This window comes from Branchiostoma belcheri, unplaced genomic scaffold, assembly GCF_001625305.1.
Source record: "Branchiostoma belcheri isolate BF01 breed outbred unplaced genomic scaffold, Haploidv18h27 scaffold17, whole genome shotgun sequence".
Taxonomy (NCBI): Eukaryota; Metazoa; Chordata; class Leptocardii; order Amphioxiformes; family Branchiostomatidae; genus Branchiostoma; species Branchiostoma belcheri.
The window spans coordinates 615,780-639,257 of record NW_017803157.1 but is presented as its reverse complement, the minus strand read 5'-3'; the positions used below and the strand labels follow the sequence as shown (position 1 = coordinate 639,257).

Sequence of the window (23,478 nt, the reverse complement as noted above, 5' to 3'; positions counted from 1 at the left end):
TGGGTACAACGGTACATCATTTTCTTAAGTCATCGTCAATCACGTTTTCACCACATTAAAAATCGTTGTAACGGGATATCTTTCACAACGATTCAGTAGAACCATAGGCAAGTAACTTGTATTGAAGTGAATCTATCTCAAAGTTAAGGTTAATGACAATTGCAAATGTTATATCAAGGAATGCACACTTTATAAACGATCTGCATGGACTCAAAATAATTTTTTTTGTAATTTTGAGCTACGTTTTCTTTGAACTCCGCATTTTGCTAAGACAATGGGATGTTGAAATATATTGATATGATATATATTGTTTGCTCCAATAAGCAGACGTTGGACGGCGTCTTCTCCGTTCTAGATCTTGAGACAGAATTTATACAGAAGATATCGATTTTCAGACATGCTATGTTGACAATGTGGGCAGTTCTTATCCGCGTTTTGTTGACATATCACCTACCGACCGACGTAAGCGGGGAAATGTTGTTTGATAAGTAATTATGAATTACCTCAAAATTTTTATAGGGCAGCAAAGGGCCAGAGCGTGATATTTACATTAGGTGTGTCACAATTTACAGCGTTTACTGATAATTTTACCTTGTTTCAGACTTAGGTATTGCAATATCGAGTCCACCCGTTAAAAGGGGGCTGCCTAGAGAAGAAAACTTTGTCCGTGACAAGATCCGCTCACTATGTGGTACCTAGTTCTCCTCGTGGCCCTTCCTTTGGCACTCGGGCAAGGTAAAGCTTATTGTTACTATATTATCAACGTATAGGTTTATTAGCATGAAAGTTGACAAGTTGGAGGTATCTAATGCAATTTCAGGGAGGCAAAACAACAAATATTCTGAAAGAGGAAATTTTTCTAATATTGACATTTACTACCATTTTACAACGTGGGTAGTCACGTCATTTGTGGGTACCGTCCATGAATAGCTAGAACTAGTCTATGATACAAAAGAAGCAGCCATTTCTGTCATCGACGTCGCATTATTGACCCACGGATCTTATTTAAGGGATTAACTCAATCTACTACATTAAAAGAATAACCAGCTGCAGAAAATTGACATTGAAAATCCAGTTTTCCCGCCCTGAAATTGCATTTGATGCCTTTGACATACTGCCTTTCTTTGCTTATGTTCCTGTAGCGTTAGTGTCGATGCGATACTCAAAAGGGAAATGTATAACTTTTACAACGCTTGTGCATTGTTCGTCTTTATATCATTCAAACCGCGAAATATGGATCAATAGGCATCTGAGACTAACATCCTGTCGTATTTTTATCAGCTACAGTAACATTATAGCTCCTATATAACATAAGCTTCTATACTCAAACAAAAGGCGAGGCGCTAATTGATTTATTAGCATTATCTTGTCTTAGTTTGTCTTAATATCTGTTTCCCATGGACTGTCTAAATAATTGTTAAAAGACATTTACATATTTGCTCAGTTTCTTGAGTAACAGATTTCTTGCATGTGGTAATCTCTTATTATTACCCTGATGTCTAACCTTCATCAACATAATTGTTGCCTGGTTCCGTTTTAGACTGTTTCACATATATTTCTTGGGTGGTCAAAAATATTAGAATGCCCAATAAACAACGGCTGCAATTTTTATTGACTAAAGATAATATAGAAAGAAAGGTTACTAAATTATGATGTCAAGGAAAGTGTATTGTTTTGATTGTTATTCTCAACTACGTACAAACTCTGGATACTTGAAGTTACTAGTAATTACGTATTTCCAACTCCTACTATGTATTTTCAAAATAACAGTGGCCAGTGCCTTAATGTATTCCTATCCCTACATATAACTACAGGATGCGGTGAGTACCTGACCACCCCTACAGGCGAGTTCACCACTCCGAACTATCCCGGCGATTACCCGAACAACACCCTCTGTAACTGGAACATCCAGGTCGGTAACCATGGTAACAAAAATGTCAGCTACACTTTTACGTTGAACAATCCCACAATTTTTGACCGAGCTGTTGAGCATTGCTTTCACATCTGGTTTGATTACTTCACTTTTGGTTGGACGATTTCATTATTGTATAACGTTACAGGAAGAATAGCAAATACGTAATGTTTTCTTTCTATCCACAGGTACTTTCTGCCAGTCACTTGTACCTGCAGTTCGAGGATCTGGAGTTGGAGGAAGTAGGGGGCGTTTGTCGTGACCGAGTTGACGTCTGGGATTTGGCTGCCCCCAACCCACTCTTAGGTAAGGGGCAGGGCAACTAGGCCTTTTCTTGGGGGGGGGGGTACTTTATTAGAAATCTTCATCATTAAGGCAGAGATTTAACTTAAGTGGTAACATGTAATAGAAAGCGATAAGAATCCAAAAGTTCAAGTTTTAGTTCCAGTACAAAGAAGGAAACTCACAATGAATTTTCGGTCGATCTCGTAAAATTTCGTCATATGTATGATGCACTCGCTGACTCTCCGGAAGTCGTAAGCGTGATGGCGTCAGGAGCGCATCAAATGTGGCGGGAAGACATCTGACGAAGGTTGACAAGATAGACCGAAAATTCAGTGAGTTTCCCGAGTTCTTGTGTTGGAGTAAAGCTTGAACTTTACGACTATGAACATTGGGTTTGTTTAAGAACTCAATATACATCATAACGATTGTTCCAGCCCGTGTTTGCGGGGATACCCCTCCCGGACTCATCACTACCGCCAGCAGCTCTATCTTCCTCAACTTCCAGTCGGACGACTCCATTTCTGGGCGGGGGTTCAAGGTCTCCTACACGTCAGAGCGACTACCTATGGGGGTGTCCTGGGGTGGGTAACAAGAGTGAAAGAATTGGCGAATGAATGATAGAAAGTATGAATGACGTTTTCCTCCCAACTTGACCATGGAACGAACTGCAAATGGAAACATTTGATCATTTATTTTTCTTATTATTTAATTATTAATGTACAACTGGATAGATATTAAAAACTGTCACTGTGACAGAGACATTTAAAACTGTGACAGTGGCATTTTTCAATGTTGCTTGAGTAATTGTTTTCTTGTACGTCTCATTGCCTGAATGCCTAACCTTTATCGATGTACTAATTCCCTTTAGTCCGGTTGCCAAACCCCCGATTTTTGAAGAACCTTGCAATGCGGTCCATACAAAGTTTTTTTGTTGTTTCTATATCTCTGAGGTGTGCTCTTTCAGAATCTGAATGATGCCACTCTGTCATCCTTGGGCAATTCGCACAATATGCAAATTAAGGTGGCCATTACTGAAACTCCAGTTTTCGTCAATATCTCGGGAACTACTCATGGTATCAGAATAATTTTGGTGTCTATCCCCATGTTTTGAGGGATAACGAATTAAATTAAGCCATTTCAGTAAAGATAGAACCATTATTTTTTGCTAAATATGCAAATTTGGGCCTTGTCTGTTATTGACGCACCTGGCTGCCAGCAAGGAGGGGTCCTAATTCCGACCCATGTTCCATGCAAACGCACATGCCTTGGTATAGTTTATCTGACCCAAAACCTGTTCAATATTGAAAGACAAGTTTACCTAAGTCTAGATGGCAGACGTCTTCTTGCATGAAACGCCGCTTGCGTATGATTGTAGACACTGGCTGTTGGTTAGCTCTGGCTCATATATCTGTGTTGGGTATGAAGTCCTGTCGTCTGATGCTTAAGATCTTCCTCACGCATTCACTATCAGAAGCATGCAGTGATTCCAGTCTCTTTTCTTTTTTCTTGGCTGATTTCCACATAGTAGGTTTCAAAGTCAAGCTGGTTGAAGGCTGCTGAGGCCTTTCCAAGTCTACAGTCTAGCTCATTGTCCATCTGTCCTTTGTTGTTGGTGGAGCTCCCAAGGTAGGTGAAGTTCTCCGCCACTTTCAATTTGTTCTCGTCAATGGTCACACTTCTAAGAGGAGCGTGTGTCCCTATCAGCATGTTAATTGATGGCCCTGATGCTGAGCCCAATGCTGTCTGCAGACGGACTATGTTGGTCACTAGGGGTTGGAGATCTCTGGCGTTTTCCGCTATGTCGTCTGCAAAGTCAAGGTCGGCAAACTTTGTCTCTGGAACCCACTTTACCCCCGGCCCTTTTCTCCTGTTGCTTCCCAAGTACCCAGTCGATAGCCACGGGAAAGAGGATCTGTGACAGGACACAACCTTGGAGGATCCGTCTTCAAACCACCAGCTGTATCTAGATTCCTTCAACCGTCCGTACACAACACTTCGAGTTTCAGTATATCTGTTTAACTGCATACATAAGTTTACTTGGCAGTCCATAACTGTACACGATAAAGAGGGACTTTAGATGCTATCAAACGCCTTGCAGAAATAAAGGAATCTGATAGCTAGCAAGGGGTTTGCAGTTCAGCACATTTCCTCCACCGCAGGGTGAAGATCTGCTCAGCACAGGATCTCTTTGAGCGAAAGCTAGCTTGTTGCTCGCAGCTCCCAGAAGACCTTGCCTGCTGCATCTCTCATGCGGTTCAGGAGGCATTTGGCACACACCTTCACTTGTATAAAAAAAATTGTCACTCCCCTTAAGTTATCACATTCATTCAGGTTTCCCTTCTTTGGAATACACACTTTAAGCCTAATGGTATGTCACAATTCAAGAAAGGGGCCCGCTCGGCTCGTTTTTGGCCTGTGTTTTGGCACTACCGAATTCGGAACGGGACCTGGAAGGCAATGGGCGGGGTTCCCGACGGCTGCCGGTCCTATTTTTTTGGTCCCGCGACGTCGCCAAATTGATTTGACTCAACTTAAAGTCACTTCAGGCCCCGGCGGGCAAGGTACGCCGAAGCGACCCCGTAACCTCACCGGACCAAACCGTAACCTAGCCGCCGGGTCACGCACAGGCACCTGTCCAAGATTATGAAGTCACGTGTGTTGTTCTGTGCTTGAATTGTTCAGAAGAAGGTAGTTATAGACAATATAGAGGGTAATGTGCTGTTCTCGACATAGTTACATCATCAGTCAGTCATAGTGACCATACACGGGGCTGCGCATCAACCAGCAGGGCCGAACCCACCATACCAGCCACAGGCGTACCAGCCTGGGACCTGCCAGGATCGCCCCTTGACCCCGCCAGGGACCCTGTAGCTACCCGGCCGGAATGCAAGAGCTAGTCGGCACCCTATTGCATCCCGCACAGGTCTGACAGAAGACTGACTGGGCACCGGACGGGTCCCCAACAGAAACCGGTCGTCAAGGGGACCAAAATTTTGTGAATTTTACATAGAAGCCGCCTCAGCGCCCCGACAGGGAGCCGTAAAGGTAAATTCAATTGTGACCCTGACAGCCGGCGTACGCTCGGCTTCATGACGCCGGCCGGCGTCTACACCGAGAACATGCCGAGCAGGCCCCGTTTCACATGTGACTCCAGCTGAACTACTGATCCGTTCTTCCAGTCCTCCAGCACTTCCCTGTGATCGCCGTTGAATGCCAGCTTTATTCCAGGGAAGGCGTACTAGGGAAGACGGCTATGGTTCTATTAAAGCGTTTGCGATGTACGGCGATCAGAAAAGCATCCATCTCACAACACAGTCACCCTCGGCTTTCAGCATCTCTGAAGTGATGCCATTCATGCCTGGTGACTGACTTCAGCTTCAGAGATGTCCTCGATCTCAACAGGTAATGGGTGTAGGTGCTCATCAAAGACTAATGCTACTGAGGTATGGCTTGAGCAGTTTAAGACTTTTTGAAAAGTATTCTGCCCACCTGACAAGCTTGTCCTCCCCCTAAGACAGTGGTAGGGTCCCATCCTCCGCCTTAATTAGGACTGTGCACTTTTGAGCGGCCGCCGGTCATCTTCCTGGAGATCTGTTAAGCTTTTGTCCCAATTGTAAAAAAAGAAGTCCCTGGCGGGTAGTTCCCGGGCTGTTTTTGACACTTTCAGCCGTGGGACACCCCGCGGCTACCGGGCTATTTTTCTTTGGCCTGTCCGGGACTCAAGAGAATTCAACTTAAGTCTACGCTGGCCACGCTGACATAAAATTCAGGACGTCAAGTTAGCGCTTATTCTGCCTGTACACAGACGCTGGTAAGGCACAGGTGTGAGCTTATGAAGGGTCTAATATTTTTTTGAACAGATTGTATCATTTATTAACATTCCTATCAGTGTTCAGAGGTACAGGCGCCCATGCTGTATACTGGTTAGTTTTTGCATAATTTGCATTAAATTTTGGTGTGATCAATACTGGGATGGTTTATTCTAAATATCTAGCCTCAAAACATGTGTATAGTACAAATGTATGTGTATTGTATCAAAAGTATTGTTGATACCATTGAGATTTATTGAGATATTGACGAAAAACAGATTTTCAGTAATGGCGGCCTAAATTTTCAAATTAAGCACAAAAATATCTATTTGATCTCCACTGAAATGGCCTATCCTCAATAGTTATTCCAAAAAACATGGGGAAAGACACCAAAAGATATTATAATATCATATGTAGTTACTGAGATATTGACGGAAAACAGATTTTCAGTAATGGCCACCTTGATTTGCCTAAAGTGCGGCTTTAATTTGCATATTCAGCACAAAAAAACTGGTTTGATCTTTACTGAAATGGCTTAATTCCATTCGTTATCCCTCAAAACATGGGGATAGACACCAAAATTATTCTGATACCATGAGTAGTTCCTGAGATATTGACGAAAAACAGATTTTCAGTAATGGCCGCCCTAATTTGCATATTGCGCGGCCCAAATTTGCATATTTAGCAAAAGATAATGGTTCTATCTTTACTGAAATGGCTTAATTTAATTCGTTATCCCTCAAAAGATGCGGATAGACACCAAAATTATTCTGATACCATGAGTAGTTACTGAGATATTGACGAAAACTGGAGTTTCAGTAATGGCCGCCTTAATTTGCATATTGTGCGAATTGCCCAAGGATGACAGAGTGGCATCATTCAGATTCTGAAAGAGCACACCTCAGAGATATAGAAACAACAAAAAAACTTTGTATGGACCGCATTGCACGCTTATCGGTCTCTGCCACCAGACTACTTGTTCCGTTTTAGATTGTTACACGGGCGAATCCATTGACTACCGAGGGACGGTCCGTGTGACTGAGACTGGGAAGACATGTCAGCGGTGGAGCAGCCAGACACCACACGCACACAACTTCAGACCAGAGGTAAGTAGTGTGACATCTTAGCATGAAAGTTCATCTGTGTTGGTATACTTTATTATGACCAACACTAAGTAAGACGGGGGGCGACACAGGTTATCTGACACGTACGACCCTTTGCTGGGGTTCAAATTTACTTAGTGTTTTTTCTTAGTGTTTAGCCCTTTTGGTCATAATAAGTTATCACAAAAGTTCTAGTGACAGTTTCAACTAACCACGCACCGCCTTCCTAATATGATTCAATGATGTCAAGGACAAAATAATACGTGGGCAAGCAATATACCTATTACCTATGGACATCTATGACTTACATCAATAGCGAACGTCGGAATTGGACTGCTACTAGTAATAGACATGCAGAGCTTCCCCGCTCTACCTATAAATCGTAGAGACTGTCATTCTCGTATAGGACTCTTCAGCCATTGCCAAAGCAGTAGGGTTGATCAGTTATTTTTACCATGGTCAATATTGACTAGTGCTAGCTAATGCTACTACTATAACAAGGCCATAGTACTAGCATTAACGCAAACTTTGACTTTTCGAGTGCTGCTTTTCTTGTTGCTTATACAGGTTGAGACATTGTGATGCCAACTGATGCCGTGGATGTCTGATAAATAGCCAAGCGTCATTTGACACTCTCAGGCATAGTTTGACAAAATACTTTTTATCTAGGTTATTACCGACAGAGGTCTTGACGAGAACTTCTGTAGAAAACCGGACGGAAACAACACGTACTACTCCGACGAGAGGCCGTGGTGCTACACCACCAACCCAAGTGTACGCTGGGAATACTGTGACATCACTCCCTGTGGTAAGTTGAGTGAACCGTAGAGGACACTAGGAATAATGTGAAAAATGTGACATCACTCCCTGTGGTAAGCTGTGTGAACCGTAGAGGACACTGGGAAATGTGCATATTTGACATCACTCCGTGTGGTAAGCTGTGGGAATAGTAGAGGACACTGGGAAATGTCCATATGTGACATCACTCCCTGTGGTAAGTTGTGTGAACCATAGAGGACACTAGGAATAATGTGAAAAATGTGACATCCCTCCCTGTGGTAAGCTGTGTGAACAGTAGAGGACACTGGGAAATGTGCATATGTGACATCACTCCCTGTGGTAAGCTGTGGGAATAGTAGAGGATACTGGGAAATGTGCATATGGTCAGGAGTTTTATTTCATGATTTTGGATGCCATTAGTGTAAATGTCACACTATTCTTCCTGGAGCCCATAGTGAATCACCAACAATAGTACCCTTGTTCACCTGAACATGCCCTATTCTTTTTCGAAAAGAGGTGTGTTGGTAGGGTGTGCCTCTCCCCAAACACAGGACCCCCATTTAACGTCTTATCCGTGGGACGACCGAAGTGTTAAAAAAGTTGACAGCTAATCCTAGCTACTATTCAAGCATACTTCAGCGCCTTAATTAATAACATCGATCGCTGATGTGCCTGCCCACCACAGAGGACGGAGTGACACCCACCGTCCCTACTACAACCGTGTCCACCACTACAGTCTCCACTATCCCGCCCACACCGGACTACTGGACCGGCTCGACATTGTCTCCGAACATCAGCGAATGTGGAGTTCCCTCCATCCCGCCTATAACTAACACCTCCGCCAGGATTATAGGTGGTATCGACTCTCGGCCTGGGAGCTGGCCTTGGCAGGTAATTTGTTTACAGGTTTGCGAAAGCAAAGCCGTTCTGTTTACCGGCCATCTCACTCATGAGTTGTTTATATATATGTACATTGTGGCTATTGGAAAAAAAAATACCTACGGAAATTGTATTGATATCAACGCAATGGGAAAATTAACCTTACCCATTAAAAATGACAACAACTGTTGCTGGTCATGCGAAAATGTGAGTACGTCTCGTTTTCCAATTGTGTTAGGTCTTAGATAGTTAAATCTTGCTACAGAATGAAATCTACCAACGCAGATGAACATTTTTCAGGTAATATATAATATATTCTTTCCAGGTTTCTCTCTGGCAGCGGGGCTACGATTCTCACGTGTGCGGAGCGTCTCTGATTGGTCGCCAGTGGGTCCTCACCGCGGCACACTGTGTTGAAAGGTACGGACAGTTGTATCTTGTATGTAGAATCCGGTCACATACGCCGTTTGATCCGTCGCACGATCGCAACCTGAGGGCATTCTTGGAACAGTGAAGTGTGTGTCCTGCAAAATTCAGCTGATTGTTGTCACTTAGAGCTTTCGACCATGCAGTCACTCTGGTTTTCTTCAATAGGCTGACCCAGTGAGACTAATCACGTGGCTTTTCTGAAGTGGGTCGAAAGTATGTGGTAATTGATGTCTGCCCCCGTCGCGGTTGAGTGATGGGTGATGTGCCCTGATGTAGATAGCCTCTTTCACCCCTCTCATGAAGTATTCTTGTTCAGTGTCCAGTATTCTAGTAGGTAATTATTTACCCTAGGGCCCGCTCAAATGCAACGGGGGCAGACATCGTTTAACATACCTTTGATCAAGTGTTGACGTCACACTTCAGAGAATTCAAGCCACGTGACAAGTTTCACTGGGTCATTCTATTGAAGAAGACCAGAGTGACTGGTCGAAAGCTCTAGGTGAGAACAATCCATTTTGTTGGAACAATAAATTTTAACTTTCGTGTTGTGCTGACATTTTGTTTTAACAGGGCTCAAAATCCGACCCAGTGGAAGGTCCGTGTAGGTACCTACACGCGGGAGGTCGACGACCCCAATCAGGAGATGCATGACGTGAAGCACGTCATCATGCACCCACACTATGACACCATGTCTCTGGACAACGACATCGCGCTGCTGCAGCTGAACGATCCAGTCACTGTCTCTGCGCATGTGCAGCCGGTGTGCATCTCAGCGCAGGAGGTTCCCGAGGGTTACGACTGTTACGTCACAGGATGGGGAGACACCACAGGTAAAAGGGGGTACATTTGGTACTCATGTTTACCTTTGCAGAAGGTGTTTTCTTTGTGTTTTTAAACCCACCACAAACGTGGTCAAGAGATAGTTGAAGTCAAATGAGGTAATAAGGAGAACAAAGCTTAAGACATACATATTCCAAGTGCAACATCTCTTACCAAATACCTTTGACCCAGTGTTGATGTCACACGTCAAAGAAGAAACGTGACAAGTCTCACTGCAGCTGGGTCAGTCTATTGAAGAAGACAAGAGTAACTGGTCTACCTTGTACGTAGATGAACATTTTTTTGTGTTGAAACATTCTTAATGTAAGTTTTACCTTCTATTTTAAACACGACTCTCTTCCCTTGTAGGATCCGGCAACGATCTCGCTTACTTCCTGCAACAGGCTCGGATCCAGATCATCGACACGGTCACGTGTAACCAGTGGAACTGGTACAACAATGAGGTCACAGGGAACATGCTGTGTGCTGGGTACGAGGCTGGCGGGGTGGACGCCTGTCAGGTAGGCTGACTACAGGTAATGCTAGGTAATGCCAGGCTCACGTTTCCGACTCGGGGCCCGGTCGGGCAGTCTGCGGGATACCGAGAACTAAAAGAACGCAGAAAAATGCTAAAAAATACGACTTGAGCATACTTTTTCTATATACCCCTTTTGATACATACCCCTCTAGACTGTGTAAATAGTATAATTTGAATTGTATAAAGGACGTCGAATGTCATTTTGTAATAGATTGTAGATTGTATACCAAAAGGAGAAATGAACTGAATAGATTTATACAAAACGCATTTCCCTATTTCATACACTAAAAGCTATAGAAAACTTCATATTAATCCTAATGCAACAAAGTAACTCCCATAGAAAAACATATTTTATGACTGGAAAGCGAAGAGAACTTGAATTTATCTAATGGTAGTTTTGTATCATCCTTTAACTGTATCTTTTCCTCATGTCTTGTTGTGACCTGCAATAGCCCAGTTCCGCAAAATTTTCAATAACCTTTTTCCCTTTACAGGGTGACTCAGGCGGGCCGATGGTCTGTCAGGGTAAGGACGGCCAGTGGTACCAGGCTGGGATCGTGTCGTGGGGCCACGGCTGTGCCCAGGCCAAGAAGCCTGGCGTCTACACCAAGGTGGCTAAGTTCGTCCACTGGCTAGACCATACCATGTCAGTACATGACAACGATCACGCCATCTTTGGAAAATAACCACAGATCAGATTATCAAGAAAGTTCATCTGTGTTGGTAGTAGCCACAGTACAACGTTAAATTTTATTCCCACTCAAAGAGTACAAAGGGATCACATTTTCAACGACCACTGTTTTAAGAGGTATAAAGGAGGCCATATATATCAGGGCACTCCAGTCACCACTTAATAGAGACGGTGGACGATATAGACTTCCTTCCACGTTTGAACAATTGCTGACGTCACGTATCCGTAAAGTCTCGTGTGAATAAGGTCACGTGTCTCTAACTGCAACTCTCGCGGGTTTATGTTCTAAGTGATTGGTCATTCATTATCCTGATGGAGGCAACAGTGGTCGTTTAAAATTTCATCCCAGTGTACTCTTTGTGTTGGAATAAAGTTCGACATTGCAATATAACCACAGATCAAAATGAGTGGTAAATTCCACAGGACAACCGTCGGCAGTATGGGAATGTTGCCAGAGCATGGGTGTCCATAGATTGAATTAAACTTGTTGACCATCAATTAATTGTGTCACTGTTTATTCATAACTTGTGGTAGGCTGATTTTGAGTTCTAAGATACTGAGATGGTTTTGTGAAAATAATGGTTAACTTTGAAGTTGAATAATAATCCATGTTAGGCTACCAGACGACGATTTCTGTAACAGTTGTGACTCCAGAAACAAGTTTGTTTGTCCCCGGTTACAATGTGTACTATGTGATGGGAATTGCCTCACCTGTTCTACCACACTCTTTGAGGACGGAAGAACTTTACATAATAGATCATCTATTCAACCAATCGGATGTCAAATATTGATGGGGGTACATTGCTTTGGTGTCGGAGGTCAAGGTTTGAAAAAAATGTGTATAAGAAGTATGAACTTTGTATGAATGTACAAAATGTTTACATCAGCCTTCTTTATGATAGAACACGCCTGACATTCACAAGATAGTACAGACTTCAATCAAGTCCCAAGTGTATCCAAAACTCTGTTGGTATTTTCATAACTATTGTGCTTTTGTGGTGTGATCTGTAGCGTGCAGCGTCTAAGTAGCCTCTTCTAGAGATGTTTCTGTCGCTTTTTGCCCCCATCGAAGGTCAGTTATACCAACTGTATAATACAGATACACTCGTACCGATAGATAGACCTTCAAGAGGAACTACGATTTTGAATGCCTCTTCTTATTTAATTGTGTTGTAAATCTAAAGAAAGTATTGGGAGACCCTATACTCTTTACGTACATGTAGATACACATGAAAGGAACGTAAAAACATATAGTCAGAGGTGAAGGTGGGGAGGGTCTTCATTCAATACAAACTATTCTTATATATCTTTTAATTAGAGCACCAACGTTTTCATAAAGAAAGGCTAAGATTTGTGTGTGTGTGTGTGTGTGTTTGTGTGTGTGTGTGTGTGTGTGTGTGTGTGTGTGTGTGTGTGTGTGTGTGTAAGGTAATCTTCTATTGAACCTCCAAAGATGCCATTGTGGCAGGTTTCAAATCTTGATCCTTGTGTTCTCAAAGGCACACATGAAAAGAAATGTATTCCCCACATTACAGACGATTATCTTCACCCTCACTCCATGATACTAAGACATCCATCAAACAAAAGTCAGAGACTCTATATTTGCTACCAACGTGACTGTTTTAATGTGCCATATGATTTGAAATGCTACAAAGGGACCTGCCCTTCTTCAATTTCACAGAAAAACGTTTTTATTTCATATTTAAAGATGTGTAGTATATGTTTTGTATTGCGTTTGCTACCCGAATGCTTCTAGCGAAATCTACACAGAGCGTACACAGAGGTTACAAATGCAATTCTCTCAGATGCAGATTTTATTCCAGATGCTATATAATAGCTTGTAGGTAGTATGAACAAAACGATTTCAGGAGCATGGATTTCGTGAAACACTTTATTCGGCGCTCGATACGACGGAGTAATTATGCGCGGCTGCTCTTTAATAGCTGCACTAGTTAGTGGCCATCTTCTGGAGGACCCAGTCCAACATGGAGGTGACACGGGCGTACACGCCGGGGTAGTTGGGCTGGGCACAGCCGTAGCCCCAGCTCACCACACCGTTCAGGTACCACTTGCCCTGGCGGGGGCAGACCAGAGGGCCGCCGGAGTCACCCTGGAACAGAACACCATAGATCTGTAAGCTGTGGTCTTGGAGGGCCGATTCACACATGAAAATGAGCAATAATAACAAGTGACATGCGACATGACCCCACTCATAACAACTGACATGCGCCATCACACCACTTATAACAACTGACATGCGCCATGACCCCGCATATAGCAACTGACATGCGCCAAGACCCTACATATAGCAACTGACATGCGCCATGACCCCACTCATAACAACTGACATGCGCCATGACCCCACTCATAACAACTGACATGCGCCATGACCCCACTCATAACAACTGAGATGCGCCTTGACCCCACTTGCGCCATGCAAGTGACGTGCGAAACTGACATGCGCCATGACGCCACTCATAACAACTGACATGCGCCATGACCCCACTCCTAACAACTCATATGCGCCATGACCCCACTCAGCCGATAACAACTGACATGCGCCATGACCCCACTCATTGAGCAACTGACATGCGCCATGACCCCACTCATAACAATTGACATGCGCCATTAATAAGGGACGCCTACCTGGCAAGCATCATGGCCGCCCTCCTGGAAGCCAGCGCACATCATGAACTGTGTGATCTCTCCGTCGTAGGAGTTAGCGGCGTTACATTCCTCGTTGCTGACCAGAGGGACACGGGCCTGCTTCAGCTGGTGATCGTCGCCAGTACCTTAGGGACAGAAAAAAAACACGCGTTTTTAGAATGAGATAAAAATCTACCAAAGATCAGTGGGTCAACAATGCTGCATCTAGTACTAAGGGCATTGTTGGAATAGTCGTGTACATGCCGTACAACATTCAACTGTCTCGTAACTGAAAAAAGCTCTCTTAGATCCTTGTCAGTGGTTGGTTCTGACATAGCCTGCTTCGACGACATAAAAACCCTGCAACGGCCTATGACGAATATCACCGCACTGTAACAAACAAACACACAAACTAACTAGCTAACTAACTAGCTAACTAATTAACTAACCGGCAAACGATCAGGCACACGAACAAGTGTGACAGAGTGCTGACGTCACATTTCAGAGAAGCCACGTGACAAGTCTCACTGGGTCAGTCTACTGAAGAAGACCAGAGTGACTGGTCTGAGTTGGACAAAACGTTATAACTTTAAACAGACACAGGAATAAGTTACGTCTTACCCTGGGTGTCTCCCCATCCAGTGGTGACACATGTGGTACCAGCTGGGGGATCGTCACCAGCGTGCTCGGGCAGACAGGCGATGTGGATGTACTGTCCCAGGGTAGCGGGGCGGGACAGCTTCAGCAGGGTCAAGTCCTTGTTGATCAGGTTATCGTTGTATTCTTCGTGCACGATGACCTTTGAAAACAATTCACCATGATCGTTTATGACAACTGCAAGGCTATTCAAATAAAGATAACGGCAAATACTATTTCTTCTAGGCCAAAAACGACCATAGACAAGTAAATATGGCAAACTTTTCGTCACAACAGAGCTCATTTTCCCCTCACAAATAAACAACTGCCTCATGAATGTACTCCTTGTTTATTTGTTGTCGTAAACATCATGTGACGTATATGTGAGAAGGGCCCAAACTTACCCTGGACAAGCTGAACCTTTCCTGTTGTGGCTCACTTCCGTCAGTGAGATGCTTGCCAAGAACAACTGTGTATCTGCTTGGGTTGGGGCTGTCGAAAGATAGAGAAATGTAGCTCAACACATCTGCTCTCAAAACATCCATTCGCTCATACACCCCTTTATCATTTGGAGTTCTCAGAGGATGTTATCCATATAATTAACATGGCTTGAACAGATATATCAGTGGACAGGACTTACTCGTCAGCGAAGCAGTGAGCGGCGGTCAGGATCCACTCGGGGTGGATGAGGGAGCCTCCACAGAAGTGGTAGGAGGTCATGAGAGACGCCTGCCAGGGCCAGCTGCCTTGTTCTGCCCCCTCACCTCCCACCACACGTCCGCTGGGGAAGACGGGCTGGATCGCGCCTGAGCCGCAGCTGGAGTTGGAGTTACCTACACAGAGAAATAGACGGAGATATACGCTTTAAGAGGGGGTAAAACTGTAGATATACAGTCAGTCAACGGAAAACTCACCATAATTGAACTCATCACTGGCGTCTCCACAGTCGTCAGGTCCGCCGCACTCTGACACTGACACAGTTTCCGTTCCAGCAGATTCTTGAAGAAGTGTACCATATTCAACGTCTTTGGTACATGGTATATGACCCGGTCAGAGTCGTCCCGATTCCTGACCCGGGGGTTTGAACTCACTACCTCCCCATTACAAAGCGAGCACTCTTCCCTATTGAGCTATTGTACCGCTTTTGTCTTGACCTGAACGTTATCATGAAACAGTAGTCAGTCAACGGAAAACTCACCACAATTGAACTCATCACTGGCGTCTCCGCAGTCGTCATTTCCGTCGCACTCCAGAGTGGCGCTGACGCAGTTTCCGTTCCAGCAGGTCCACTGATCGGGCGCACAGGTGGCTGGGGAAAGTTACAGAACATCTAGTTTATCTCCAAACGAAATATAAGTCGGCTCATATCATGTTTAACATTTGAAATGCTAAGAATTTGATGATGCTATTTTGCCCTCGATTTGCATGGAACTTGGCATTTGCAGTTTCTGTAAGCCAAGATGACTATTACAACAAAACGTCTACTGCTGAAACAAGTAAGTCTTGTATCACAGTGCTATTTGGAGCATCATACGCTGTTTGTGTGTTACGTCAGAGTCGCAATGATGGTTGGTCAAACCTGGAAGGAACGGAATTGAAACAATTACCCACTCATTACGTCGCGATCACGTGACTGCAATTAGATGCACAAGTTCAGATGTACCTGATAATTTTCAGGTGTAACCAACCAACATGGCGGACAATACCTACGTGACTTGAAACACCCTATCAACGTAACAAAGGTCTATTTTTTCCCGTGAAAGAACTGATACTTACGTGGTGGATCCTCGGCAGTGTAGGTACCGGTGAAACCGGCTTCCGTGACGGAACTGTCTGTCTTGAAGACCATGAAGGCCTGGCTGCCGGTGGTGGAGACCTCGCGGGCGTATGTTCCACAGAGAGTGGCGACCACAGGGGCAGAGCTGTCCGGGCCGTCATGAATGGTCAGGGAGTCGTACTGACAGGGACTCTCCACGTCAAAGGAATCAAAACTGGAAAAAGATAAAGCCTTGAATGAATCCGATGAAAATAGAATCACGGCTCGAAAAACGATATTTGATTGTGAATAAAAGAACTTTATATATATTATACGATTAAATATTCTGTAATAGATATAAGCTATAAGCCCTCAGCTCCTACCGGATGACCACGATCTTTCCTGGTGTGACGGAGATCTTGTAGGAACAATCGGCGTTGTTGCCGTAGTGGCCAGGGTAGCCTGGGGACGTGAAGGTGCCGGAGTCTCCGGGAAGGATCTCGGGGTTGTTACAGCTCTGAGCGAGACCGCCGGTATCAGGGATGGTAGTGGTGGTCAGGTCTGGGGGCAGAGTGGCTGTGGAAAAAGCACTCGTTAGGTATCTATTTATGTTTTATCGGTTTGGCTGTCACTCTCACCTCTCACAGCCAGGGCATCCCAACTACTGTAGCCGGTGGCTTTTAGAAAGGGCTTGCTCAAGTATGAAATGATGACGAAAATGTGCAAAGAAATGGCAACAAATGTCAATATCAGACTTTCTTATCCAGAATATGTTGTAATTGATGATTTTATTGTTTTTGTACTGTAGTCTCTGCCCCATTGAAAATAAATTTGACAAAGTTGAATGGGCCACCTAGCTGTTTGAAGATCTAAATAAAAATAAACAAGAATATTTCTTAGTTTTCTCTGCTTAGTACTCAGCACGTATGAGAATGAGTGTGAGAAGGTCAAACACACAACACTACCAGCGGACTAGCCCCTTTCTGTAGTGCCTTGCACAACTGTGTGTCACCCAAGGGCTATGGAAATGGAGATGGGCACCACCCCTATGCTCTGCATAGAGTGGGACGGGACCTTTTTGTATAGTTTTTTCAACTTGAAATTGCATTGGATGCCTTTAACTTGCGCCGAACGGAAGCGGTGTGAACTTACCACCGTGGCTGACCTCCTGGTAGGTGGCGGTGAAGCCGGTAGCCACGACGGAAGAGTCGCTGGTGAAGGTGACGGTGATGTGGTTGGTGTTGGAGATGATGTTAGGGGCGACCGTGCCACAGCTGGAAGCTGAAATGTAACAAGATGTTTATTGCAACTTCTTGTCCGAAAGGCTCATTGCAATACAGTGGCCCGTAGTATTTCTCACCTGCATGCTTACGTTTCGAATCAGTACTCCAGTCAGAAACTCTGAGGAAGATGTCTGACAGGCATTGAAACGTAAGCAGGTGAAAATACTACAGGTTGTGTAAGAAGAAAATACCTATATCACATGTCCTACAAACTTACCAAAATTATTTTCGGGCTTAGGATACTCCAATTCTAAATCGAATTATGATGTCACTTAAACGAATCTTTGTGTTCTAACTCAACATGGCCTAACGTACGCAGCAATGAACGTACTTAGCACATGTCCGCCCTCGGAGACCTGCACGGCGTCAAAGTCGCAGGTGGGCAAGTCGTCCTCAAGGTTGAAGGACTGGAAGGTGAGCTGGACGACCATGCCGGGAGAGACCTCGATGTCCCAGATGCAGCGGGCGTTGTTGTTGTAGTTGGACGGGTAGTTCATGGAGCTAAACGTGCCAGACGGGCCCTTCAGGCTGCCCGGGCCTCCGCAACCAGAATCTGCAAGCATACAAAGTTTCTAAACATTATGTTTAGCCCGACTGTACACTGCATAACATCCGATATTTAAGCATACTTCAAAACAAGCGTAAAGGCTTCGACCAACATCCAAGAATGAACAGGAAAAAACCTTGCGGAAACTTAGAAACTCTAACGCACAACCGAGAGGGAGGGAGACAGGCGGTCTGACACTCCGCCATACAGTGAGCCCACGACCATGATTTGGGTTAAGGGACCAAGGTACAAGGTACTTACTCTGAGCGGGGCGCTCGTCCACGGCAGAGTATTTGGCGGAGAAGCCGGTCTCGGTGACCGAGGAGTCGGACACGAAGCGGACGGTCATGATGTTGGAGGAGGAGGTGATGGGGCCGGGGATGGCCGAACCACAGCCCGTGAACAGCTGCAGGGCGCTCGAGTCCGCGCCATCGTAAACCACCACGTAGTCGTAACTGTTCGTAGGGATGAACGTTAGTTGATTTTGAATTTTGAAATTCGAGTCCTTTAGAAAACTAGTAATTTTCTATTTAAAGACAGAATACCTACTTGCGTCTCGGAGAGGGAAGCCGGAGAGGCATTGGGGTAAGTGGGGTACATTATGTAAGGCTTATTTATAGATATTAGTTCATGTATTAGTCATTTAATGCTTATGTTCAATAAGGGAGGCTCTATGTGAACGTTTGCTTATATTGAAAATGAATTTTCAAAAAAGTTAGTCGGGATCGGGAGTGTAGATCGGGATGGATCCAACTTTACTCTTTTGGAAGGCTCTCTTCAAATTTTGTGGGACATTCGTACTCATTATGTGTATATTTTAATTAGTTATTTGTAAATTACAACATTGAGTAACGTCCACTATAGCCTCTACCAGGCTTCGGGAGGCGGCTGGAAAGAGTAGAAATTGGCCAAATAGAGAGGAGACAGTATGCCAAGGTAGTTTCGTCGGCTGGAGAAAACAGTTTACCGCCTCCTGAAGCTTGCTAGAAGCTACGTCCATTAGACTACGATGGACTAGGCATGCTATCAAACTGGAGAGTCGTACGAATGCCCTTAATGGCGTCCTTCAACAGATCTATTGCAGCAGACAAGAAACGACGTTCTACAGAGATTTTAAGAATGGAAACTCACTCGCAGGTGCTGTCCTCTTCAATGTCGAACTGGGTGAACTCCAAGTGGACGTATTTGCCCTCAGTGACGGTGATGGTCCAGGTGCAGTCCTGGTTGTTGCCGTAGTTCAGCAGCTCCACCAGGCCGCTGTCCTGGTTGTAGGCACCGCCGCAGTCGGTCAGAGTGCCGATGCCTAAAGAACACAACCAACATAGGCGTCCCTTACCATGATGACCTCCGGAAGTTTAGCCAATCTTGGTCGGTTGCTGGTGATCGGGGTAAGGTTCTGAATGTGTGACGGGGGCTTTACAGACAGAGACGTTTTTTAATGGCATTGCTCAATGCATAGCCTAATGACGAATTCTAGGCACTGAGCTAGATGATACGACGGACATATGACTATACCAAATGTTTAAAAGACTTACCACCACCACCACCACAGTTCTGTTCGTCGCTCATGTCTCCACAGTCGTTGTCTCCATCACAGATCCATTCGGTGGGGATACACGTGTTGCCGTGACCGCAGGTGAACTCATTGGCACCGCAGGAGGCACCTGAAGAATGTGGATAGTCACTAACTTTACTATCAGAAGTTCCAGGCAATCCGCAAGAATACTGATCTCATTGTCTCAAATTTCTTTGTCATGTTATGTGTTAATGTGTATTTATGTGAAATGGATTTAATACTGATCTTAAAACCACCGTAATGGTGGAGCAATGTGACGTAACGGCAGAGTGCTCGGCTCGGAAAAATAACCGAAAGGAGCTGAGTTTGAATCCTACCATGCCACCGATCTTGTGCCTTTGAGAAAACTTGAGTGTGCCGTCAGCATGTCTTGTGTTAAATGTCTTCTGTTAAATTTTGGAATAAAAAATGTATGTCTACTCTATAGAGATCAGATAACAGTACACTCACCACCGGGGCAGTTAGCAGTTGCCTCGTCCTCTCCCTCTGAACAGTCTCCCCAGTCGTCACACTCCCAGCTACCGGGGATGCACTGTCCGTCGTTACATTGGAATTCTCCAGTCGAACACTGCGCTGCATGATGGAAAAAACACGTGCCATATCTTTGAGACGGATGGAAAAATACCCAGCAATTTCACATAGTGAAGTAAAGACGGATTCTTTGTCTTTACACTTTCCAAGTTCATCGTAACATGGACGGAATGAAAGAAGTTTTTGTCGTTTTTTTTCGGCGAAAACGCGTAACGGTCTAGTTTTCTACGCTTACGTAACGTAGGTAATATAGAGATATGCTGGTTCAAGAAAGGTTTAGGAAGAGACTTACCAGAAGCGTCAGCCTACGTAAGGCCACAATGACTTGATTTTATGGATGACATTCTGCGAAGACCCCCCCCCCCCAAAGAAAACTAGTGCGCACGGGCGAATAAAAAGTTTCCAGCCAGAAAAAAAAGTTGCTAAACCACAAGAATACAAAGCTGCGATTGTAAATTTGCGGTAGTGCATATCGACTTTACAAGCCGGCAGATGCTGGATTTTTTCGGCATTTTTGAGTCGGCACTGTACTGAATTCTTGAGTTCCGTGGAGCATCGCCAGCCTGGGTGCTGTCCCCGATCCATAGTTACCCTACTGTGGACTACGGATGATGGCACCCAGGCCAGAGCATCGGAGGAGGTGACTTTTTTTTTAGAAAAGGCGAAAATAAATGCGCTCATGGATGCCATCCATAAAATTAAATTAGTGTGGCCTAACATAAGTAAAGTAGAGAGATGCTGGTTAAAAAAAAGTTTAGGAAAAGACTTACCACTAGCGCCAGCGATAAAAAAGAGCACCAGCCACAGCATGATGAAGTCTTACTCAACTACAGAAAAGGTGAAGACCGCTGGTGCCGCCACACTGGGATTTATAGGTGAAGATCGAGGTGGGAGGAGCCTTTGATGTGCGTCAGTACGGAAGTTTGTGATGTTTGATCAAATGCTATAAACGTAACGAACATCAACAGAGTATTTGTTTTAACATCAGACATCCTCTCGGCCGATGATAACTACTGACCATGGACACACCTGCTTTCTCCTACAGTGGGCACACATGGGGGTTTTGAAGTTCACACGTCGGTTTTTTTTCCCACACGGCAGAAGAATCTATATTATCCCTATTTTCATCGATTTATGTTTTTAGATTTAAGGTATACATTCGTCAAAAATTGAATTATGAAGGCGACTTGAGTGAGATTTTGGGGGTGATGTCAGAAGTTCACGGGCACTTGAAAACTCCAATATACCCTTTGAAAAACACCACAGGACAACGGCTGATCTCGTGTCACAGCTTCGATAAATTCACTGACGTCAGAAGTCAATTAGAGGTCAAGAACTCTGAATGTGGTAGTTTAAAAACATCCATAACATGTTTCTGAAGTCCACGTATTATATAATCTTAAACTCCTCTTCGTGATGTATTGATTCAAAGTATATTGTTTGTAGGTTCTTGTTTGTCTCTGTCAGTGTGTGGTAAACATTCGACATCAAATATAAAATATACGACATAATAATACATTGAGTAAAATACATATTCAAAAGCTACAAACGAAGCTTAATCGGCTGTTGTACGACATTTGATGCCTTTCCTCGATAGTCATTCCTTCTGCAATTCTAACTCAAGTCCATCTCTGTAACGAAGTATTTTTTATCATTCACCCTGTATCAAGCCCACCACTTGAACATAGGTGACGTTTTTAATGAAACAATTGACGTATTTCATGTTTCAAATATTTGATTATTTCAGACAATTGTCGTCACCAATGTCACATGCTCTTCTCATGAGTTCAGGTAAGTGAACGTACTCAGAGTTCAGCAGAACTAAAGGGCGTTATCTTTCCAAGGGCTTTTCCATAGGCATATATATCTCATCAAGCTAGCAATAGATTTGCACGTTTCTTACTGCTATAATAAGTTTGTTGGTAGGTTATGGGCTTTGAAAATTAAGTGCTTCAAAAACAGATCCGTTTGAGATAATCCCGTGATATCTTGTATTATAAATCGTCGTTTATTTGTGTAATATGAGGCGTATGATGTAACTGTGACTGAACATGGAAAATTATTATTTTTTTTTGTTAAGAATAATTATTTTCCGTCATTTTTATCAGGGTTGCCCAATTCAGCGGTTAAACTGCTTCATTTTTTGAGTCTTCTCGACTTTGACAACATGCATGAAAATATGACATGTACAATCTGAAAATATGATATGGCTAATCGTTGCAGCTTGTTAGGCCTCTTAATATTAGTATTTTTGATGATTTCATTGTGTCATTATATCTTCTTCCAAGCAGAAGGATATGGATTGATGATCTATTAGGGTTGTTGCTTGAAGCCTTCCTACTAACACAGCACATTTTTATACAAGGTCGTTCGTTCTTAAAATACCCACCAATGTTTTACTTGCTATCTGTGCCAAGGATCTTTAATGCTTACGCACTGACGTCTATTTAATGTCGCAAAATAGAATTCTTATTATAGATTTTTTTGTCTCGTTGTGCACTGATAACCCGATTCCAACTCGTGATGTGTAATCCCTATAAGATGGTCAATAAAGGAATTGTCAAAAATGTGGGCATGGCCGGTCATCGCGCTACAGCTCAATGGTACTGTATGGCTGGTTATTTCCTCTGGCAAATTAGCAAAATTACTTTTTTTTCCAACAATCCACGGAGTCTGGACGAGGCTTTAAAATAACTCTCCAAGCAGAGGTTTGGGCTTCGGCTCATTTTTTACTTGTTTTAGGCGTTTTTATCCGGCTTTAATTTTTGTCCTGGTATCTTTTTACACACCATTCCAGCATTTTTCGTGGCAACGCGATACAAAGTCTTTGCCTTACGCATGGTGTAGAGTGCTGGCTTATTTAGCACACCATAAATTTACTTAGACTTTACGGTAGATCAAATGGCAAACGTGCTGGATTTTAGTTTATTTTAATTCTAGGCTGAGAGATAGGGAGGGGTAGCTAAGCTTTGGTCCACAAACTGGGATTGAGGATCATTTTGCCCAACCTTAAGTCGTTTTAAACGTAATTCATGAGTCGTATTTTGTTGTTTTCTTTGAGAAATGTATAAAGACATTTTTTGTATTTTCTTGTTTTATTGAAGCACTACACATAAAAAACTAAAAAAAGCTAACGATGTCAGAAAAGAACAAGAAGCAGTTACTGTAATGCTTTAAGTACCAGAGCCAAAAACTAAGAGAAAGCATTCTATATCACCAAAATGTATGGAATTGTATAATTTCATGAAGCCCAGTATT

General features: G+C 43.8%; 2 protein-coding genes across 3 annotated transcripts; one reads left to right on the top strand and one right to left on the bottom strand.

Annotated features, from left to right (window-relative positions):
- Positions 1 to 529: 529 nt before the first annotated feature.
- On the top strand, positions 530 to 11,743 carry LOC109466681 (plasminogen-like). Its single transcript, XM_019764422.1, has 11 exons — positions 530 to 735; positions 1,815 to 1,912; positions 2,101 to 2,218; positions 2,632 to 2,778; positions 6,997 to 7,112; positions 7,779 to 7,917; positions 8,575 to 8,780; positions 9,094 to 9,188; positions 9,768 to 10,027; positions 10,386 to 10,537; positions 11,049 to 11,743. Exons 1-11 carry the CDS (start codon positions 687 to 689, stop codon positions 11,238 to 11,240), a joined length of 1,572 nt encoding a protein of 523 aa, XP_019619981.1. The 5' UTR covers positions 530 to 686; the 3' UTR covers positions 11,241 to 11,743.
- A 1,373-nt stretch (positions 11,744 to 13,116) lies between these two features.
- Positions 13,117 to 21,092, bottom strand: LOC109466672 (suppressor of tumorigenicity 14 protein-like). Of its 2 annotated transcripts, none has more exons than XM_019764408.1 (15): positions 20,991 to 21,092; positions 20,140 to 20,262; positions 19,649 to 19,777; positions 19,245 to 19,416; positions 18,375 to 18,568; positions 17,898 to 18,119; positions 17,436 to 17,564; positions 16,667 to 16,859; positions 16,304 to 16,518; positions 15,726 to 15,836; positions 15,168 to 15,360; positions 14,932 to 15,019; positions 14,513 to 14,690; positions 13,892 to 14,037; positions 13,117 to 13,355 (listed from the first exon to the last, which is right to left on the bottom strand). In XM_019764408.1, exons 1-15 carry the CDS (start codon positions 21,028 to 21,030, stop codon positions 13,194 to 13,196), a joined length of 2,295 nt encoding a protein of 764 aa, XP_019619967.1. In that variant the 5' UTR covers positions 21,031 to 21,092; the 3' UTR covers positions 13,117 to 13,193. The 2 variants fall into 2 exon arrangements, with proteins under 2 accessions (XP_019619967.1, XP_019619968.1); XM_019764409.1 differs by having other exon boundaries at positions 19,652 to 19,777.
- Positions 21,093 to 23,478: the final 2,386 nt, after the last annotated feature.